The sequence below is a fragment of the Silene latifolia genome, chromosome X (genome assembly GCF_048544455.1).
Source record: "Silene latifolia isolate original U9 population chromosome X, ASM4854445v1, whole genome shotgun sequence".
In the NCBI taxonomy this organism is placed as follows: Eukaryota; Viridiplantae; Streptophyta; class Magnoliopsida; order Caryophyllales; family Caryophyllaceae; genus Silene; species Silene latifolia.
The window spans coordinates 301,795,732-301,803,261 of NC_133537.1; the positions used below are offsets into that span (position 1 = coordinate 301,795,732).

The window sequence follows — 7,530 nt, forward strand, 5'->3', positions numbered from 1 at the left end:
CGAGCCTACAAATTTTTTGATGTACGTACGCATGCCAAAATGGAGACACGTCTGGGATGACATGACATATATGTACACAAGCACACTATGTATGTAGTTTGCAGTATCCGTATTAAGCAATTACCCAAAACATTGTCTATTAGCCTATTATTTACCTGCACATACGATTACTGTCGTCTAGTGGTCTACTGTAGTATGGGAGAGTGGTCATCCATCATATGACAAAGAAGAATTTCAACTTGAGCGAATGATGTAGCGGTGAATCAGATTTTTGCTTTCTTCTCTTGGGACCCAGGAGCAGCATCTTCTTTCGCCTTCCTCTTTTCTGCGAGTGTGTACATAACATGGATCTTGAAGCCTTTAGCAATCGCATCTTCTTCTATCTCTTCTGATTGAGACACGCTCAGCTGGTTGGTGAGTACGAGGGTTCCTGTAAAACCTGCATTCTTGGCTTCCACGGCAAGCATGTAGTCCTCTTCATCGTCGACTACAATTTTGGTCAGTTGTGCAGCACGCTTACGGAGAATTGGGGAGCTTGATTTGATCATGTACTTGAGCCCTATTGCAATGACGTATAGCCTTCGGCAAATTTTAGCTGCAGAGACTTTCCACTTCCTGGTTGCAGCAATCCTGTAGACTTTAGTGCTGTTGTAGATATAAGGGATTAGACGTTGAACCAGAGGTTTCTTAGGGACACGGAATCCACGATCAGATTTCTTCTTCAATCTCGGTTTCAGACTGCGAGCTTCATTTATCAGGCCCTCCAAGTTCACATCCACAGTATGATCACTCTTCATATCATCAAAGACCTCAGAGGAGGTGTAGTGAGACACAGTCACTTCATAACCATCCATGCTACTATTCATCTCCTCCAGAAGCAACTTTCGAGGCAACATGATTGCGTTGTTCAGTAGTGTTGCGTAATATTTCTCCTCAGCCTTCCTGTCATTACTGATTGAACAGAAACATCAACGTGGTCCATTAGCTCTGATATGGAAATAAATCTTATAGAACCAAACTAGTCCATTAAAATGTCTCCTAGATATCAAAAATGCATAATGCATAGCATCAATTAAATTAGGAGAGAAATTATTTTAACAGATAAACTACTGGATCGTTACATGGTTAGTTACGCTGTTTAACTCCCAAGAGAATATCATAGCTGAAAGAAGCCATAGAGAAAGATTGTAGATCCTGTGACGAGCATATGCAAAGCACAAATGAAATTACAATAATATGGACACTTCCACCTTCAAGGTGGTTATGTCCCTAATGTAAATCAGGAATCCAGAGCCCCAGCGCAGGCAAGCACAGGGTGTCCTTGGGGATTCACAAGGTTTTTCTGTCGCTACTCGCTAGAGCGGAGCTAATGGCATTAAGGCTTGGCTTGGTCATAGTAAAAATCAAGGTATTTCAGTATATTGCCCATTCAATTGGACTCTAGTGTGGTAGTGCAAATTATCAGATAAGAGGAAAGGTCCAATTATGTTCACTTTTTTTCAAGCATTTGTATTCTGCAGAGAGCTTATTTCTGGCGAAACACGAAAATGGATATTTGTGAATAGTTGCTTAATATACAAAACTAGTTGATTAACTAAACTAAGTAAGCTAAACACATTATCAACTACCTCAAACACCGAGAAAGATTGAGCAACACCTCATAAAGTATGTTATCCAACTTACGATTTTTGTGCTAATTATTGTCAAACACATTTAGCTGATGCATGATGCATCACATAGTATAGTGCTAATGCATCAGCAGAAATAAATACATTTCTGATCAACTAGTAAACTCCAAGCAACATCTTAGAGCTTAATTGAAAACGGAGAAAGATTGACACCTCGATTTCAAACATTCAAACGTCTACGAAAGAGCTAGATTAGTCAATCAACTTATTTCACATAATGTCAATTAGCACGCAAATGCATGATAAATTGATAATCATCACCAAACAAACTCCAAACAACGTGTACTTCATCAACTAAACTAGCAATTAATTAATTACCTTCATCAACTAGATTTAAACTAGTCAATTAGCAAAACTAAACTGATGAACACATCATCAATTATACAAATCTTCAACTAAAACTAGTTAAATAACTAGAATAATACGGAGTACTCCGTATTCTTCAGCAGCGTACTAGTTATCAAGACTAACAATACTCCTACCAAATAATATCTTCAATTAGAAGATATTATACACTCAATCAATCACAATATTCACTCCTAAAATCATGCTATGTATATTTGTAATTAGAGTAACTATATTATATGTTCATACTAGCATTTAGCACTATAAATTGTAATTGTAATTAGCATTGTAATTATCAAGTATCATATTCTTTACATGGTATCTTAAGCCACTCGATCCTCACGATCACACAAATCAATCTCCGTCAAATTTTCAGTTCCCGATACTCGATCAAACACTCGCTTTTCGTCCTTTGCAAACGACCCCATCACCATGTCGAACCAACTTCAACTCGCCAATTCCGATGAACTCGCACATCCCCTCACCCTTGTCAACTTTGCCAATTGTATCCAACTCAAGGATACAATCAGTTTCCGTCAATGGAGATTCCAAGTGCGAGCCATCATGAACGGCCTCGCCCTTTTCTCCTTCCTTGACGGCAGTCATCCTCCGCCACCCAAAACCATCACCAAAGACCCGACCCCACCCGACACCAAACCCGTCATCACTCCAAATCCGGCCTATTCCACATGGTATAGGCAAGATCAACTCATCCTCGGATCGCTAACCGGTACCCTATCCTCCCCCATTGCAGCCCTCATTGTCAACGACATGACCTCACACGAGGCATGGACAACCCTAATCCGCACATTTGCCAACTCCTCCCGTGGTCACCGTCTTCAAATCAAAGATCGACTCGATAACATCACACACACTGATGACATGTCTATCCCCGAATACATGACATCCATCAAAGCGTGTGCCGACGATCTCGCTCAACTCGAACATCCCATGGATGTCGATGACCTCACTGCCAAAATACTCAGTGGTCTCAAATATGAGAAATATGGTTCCGTCATCGAAGCTGTTCGTGCACGGGATACCTCCATATTGTTTGAAGCTTTACACGAAAAACTCATTCAACAAGAACTACGCCTGAAACACACACCTAACCCTCCTACCCCGACATTCACTCCATCTGCTCATGCCGCTAATACCCGCTACAATAACAATAACCGCCCACCCTATCAGTCCCGCAACAACACCTATCCACCCAAATCAACGACCCCAAATACGAACCAACCTACCTATTCCAAGCCCTACAAAGGCCGCTGCCATTTCTGTGATCGTGTTGGGCATGTCGCTTCCGATTGCCGTGACCTCCAAACCCAATATCCCAACATCGTTTTCCCTACACGCCAACCACGAGGTCCCCCTCCTCACGCTCACACTGCCAATCACCCATCCGCTCAAACTCCTCAATCTTGGACCGTGGACAGTGGTGCCTCGCACCACATAACCGATGACCTCAATACCTTGTCCCTTCACCATGCTTATGATGGACCCGATGACCTTGTTATTGGTGACGGTTCCTCCTTGAACATCACACATACTGGTTCATTCACACTCTCATCCTCCTCTTCTTTACTTAAATTTAATAATGTTTTAGTTGTTCCGTCTATTTCTCGAAAACTTCTATCCGTTTCACAGTTTTGTAGTGACAATAATGCTATAGCTATATTCTCACCCACTTCTTTTTGTATAAAGGCACTTCCAACGGGAGCGGTTCTCATCCAAGGACCACTCATTGACGGCTCATACACTTGGACTCCTCATCCGCCCAAAGCTCTCCTCACCGTCTCTCCGGGTCAAGCTTCATGGCACCACCGACTTGGCCATCCGTCCAATAAAATCATCCGTGTTTTCAATTCGAAATTTAATTTACGCATTCCTTTATCTGATAATTGTATTTCCTACCTATTGAATAAAAGCCATAAACTTGCATTTGGCCAATCAACTCTTTCCTCTCAAGCACCTCTCGACCTAATTTTTTCAGACTTATGGACCTCCCCAATTACATCTCATGAATCTTATAAATATTATGTAATATTCGTCGATCACTACACGCACTATATATGGCTCTACCCGCTCAAACGCAAATCCGACACAGCCCCCACGTTTATAAAATTTCGCGCCATCGTCGAAAAGTTCTTTAATAAACCAATCAAACAATTCTACTCCGACAATGGTGGTGAATTTCAAAAACTCACCTCTCATCTTCATCTCAATGGTATAAATCATCTCACCTCTCCACCACATACCCCCGAACACAATGGATTTGCAGAAAGACGACATCGACATATCGTCGAAACCGGACTCTCATTACTCACTCACGCCAAATTACCCTTCCATCTATGGCCTCATGCTTTTTCGACAGCCTCCTATTTAATTAATCGTCTCCCGACCCCGACCCTCAACAATCAATCCCCTTACTTCACACTTTTCAAACAAGAACCGAACATACACAAGCTACACAACTTCGGCTGTCTATGTTTCCCATGGCTCCGACCATACATTACCCACAAGCTACAAAATCGCTCCCTTCAATGCGTTTTTATCGGATACTCACCAACGCAAAGTGCTTATCTCTGCTTAGACCCCATTACATCCCGTATCTATACGTCCCGTCATGTTCGCTTTGTTGATGACACCTTCCCATATGCAACTCTCATCGACACCCCTGTTTCAACTACCTCCCTTACCCCGTCTGACTGGTGCACCTTCACCATGCCCACACCGCCACCATCCACTGATCATGCCCCATCCACCAGTGAACCCGTACCCCCTCCATCCCCCTCATTCGAACACTCTACCACACCTACACCCACCACGACCCACCCCACTGCCTCCACTCCCTCTTCCCCGACCCCTACCAACCCGTCCTCCCCTGCCCCATCGATTCCCGCCCCTCCCTCCCCAGCAACAATACCCCCTCCACCACCACCACCCCCTCCCCATAACACCCGACTCTCAAATAATATCCGAAAGCCCAATCCGAAATATGCGAAACTTGCCACTGTACCCACCACCTATGTCACCCCAACAACTATAAAACAAGCACTCGTTGACCCTCTTTGGAGAGCAGCGATGCAATCCGAGTATGACGCCCTTTCTCGTAACAATACATGGACATTGATACCACCCGACTCTACCCATAACGTAATTGGATGTAAATGGGTATTTCGCATCAAATACAATCCCGACGGTAGCCTAAAGCAACACAAAGCACGTCTAGTTGCCAAAGGCTTCCACCAAAGACCCGGAATTGACTATTTGGAAACCTTTAGCCCCGTAATTAAACCCACTACCATTCGTCTTATGCTATCTCTCGCTATTACCAATGGTTGGCCCCTTCGTCAATTAGACATTAATAATGCCTTTTTGCAAGGAACTCTCACTGACACGGTTTACATGACTCAACCACCCGGTTTCTCCGACCCTGCCACACCCAATTATGTTTGCAAACTACGAAAAGCGATCTATGGTCTAAAGCAAGCGCCCCGTGCTTGGTATACGGAACTAAAGACGTATTTTATTTCCTATGGGTTTCGAAATTCCATATCTGATTCCTCTCTTTTTATTTTTAATAACACTAACACTCAACTTTATGCTCTAGTCTATGTTGATGACATAATTGTAACAGGTTCATCACCAAACGCCATAAGCAGGTTCATTTCCGACATCGCCGCTCGATTCTCGCTTAAAGATCTTGGCCCACTCTCTTACTTCCTAGGCATGGAAGTCACGCCCACATCAAAAGGACTCCACCTCAATCAAACGAAGTATTTGTCCGACTTACTGACCCGTCACAACATGCTTGAATGTCGTCCATCCACCACGCCTATGCTTCATCACCCGCCATTGCTCCGTCTCACTGATCACCTTATCGAAGATGCCACGACCTACCGCGCCATAGTCGGGAGCCTGCAATACTTATCCCTGACACGCCCCGACATTGCATTCTCCGTCAACAAGTTAGCCCAATTTCTGACTCATCCCACGGCTGCTCACTGGATTGCCCTCAAAAAGCTACTCCGTTATCTTGCTGGAACTCTACACCTCGGCATTCAGCTGCTAAAAGACACTCCTCTCAATCTTCATGCTTATTGTGACGCCGACTTAGCTGGTGACCAAGATGACTATGTATCGACTACTGGTTACCTTGTGTTCATTGGTCAAAACCCAATAGCCTGGTCCTCAAAGAAACAGCGCGCCCTATCTCGTTCCTCAACCGAAGCCGAATTTCGAGCTATAGCCGACACCACTGCTGAAGTTCTCTGGTTAAAATCTCTACTGTCCGAGCTCAACATTTGTCCCAACAACTCTCCCGTGATTTTTTGTGACAACCTAAGCGCCACCAACTACTCAGCCAATCCTATCTTTCACTCGAGAATGAAACACCTCGCGCTTGCCTTTCACTTCGTTCGCGAACAAGTCAATCTCGGTACTATACGTGTGCAACATATCAACGGAGACGACCAACTCGCAGACTCACTTACCAAACCTCTCCCCAAGCCACGGTTTGCACTACTCACTTCCAAGATCGGACTAACACTACGACCGTCCATCTTGCGGGAGCGTATCAAGACTAACAATACTCCTACCAAATAATATCTTCAATTAGAAGATATTATACACTCAATCAATCACAATATTCACTCCTAAAATCATGCTATGTATATTTGTAATTAGAGTAACTATATTATATGTTCATACTAGCATTTAGCACTATAAATTGTAATTGTAATTAGCATTGTAATTATCAAGTATCATATTCTTTACACTAGTAACATGGAGAAAGAGAGCGAAATCCATCTGAATTTCAATAATTCAACCAAAAGTCAATTAGGTCTTAATAATCAACATTAACTCCCTCTCTTAATCATCCGATATACATATATGATCATCAACTAACATAAATCATCATTTTCAAGCAACAGTAGCAGAAATGTAACTTCATAAATCATCAGTGACAGTACGGCAGTACATCAGCATTAATTTCTCACTTATGTATCCTAATTAGGACTTTCAAGTAACAGTAGCAGAAACGTAACTTCAAATATGTTGTTTTTAATCAAATTTAGAGCAACGATTCCGTCAAATTAAGCTTTAATGTTCATTTTCATCAATTAAGATCAACGATTGTGTCAAACTAAACGTTAAAAGATGTAAATATAGAGCACGAATTCAACCTCTCGAGAATCGAGTAGTGTTGAATCTGTTGATCGTCTTCTCCCGCCATGTTAGAGCAACTTGTGCTTTCTCTCTCTAGCTTCTACTCTTTTTTTCTCTTTCTAACTTTGGATTTTCTGATATTTTGAGTGCGCCAAACTATTTTTATATTCAATTCACGGAAGATTTGAATTTTGTACTCCCTAAGTAATGTGTATGCGCTAGTATTAATTTCTGGATATTGTATTTGTACGGGTGAGCTTGTATTAAGCATAGTATTATGATACGACTCATTTAGTCGTAGTTATTTGGAGCGAATTAGTAT

At 42.4% G+C, this 7,530-nt stretch overlaps 1 protein-coding gene across 1 annotated transcript; it reads right to left on the reverse strand.

Annotated features, from left to right (window-relative positions):
• Positions 1-153: 153 nt before the first annotated feature.
• On the reverse strand, positions 154-7,314 carry LOC141617211 (uncharacterized). Its single transcript, XM_074434395.1, has 2 exons — positions 7,226-7,314; positions 154-951 (listed from the first exon to the last, which is right to left on the reverse strand). The coding sequence occupies exons 1-2, from the start codon at positions 7,273-7,275 to the stop codon at positions 264-266; spliced, it is 738 nt and encodes a 245-aa protein (XP_074290496.1). The 5' UTR covers positions 7,276-7,314; the 3' UTR covers positions 154-263.
• Positions 7,315-7,530: the final 216 nt, after the last annotated feature.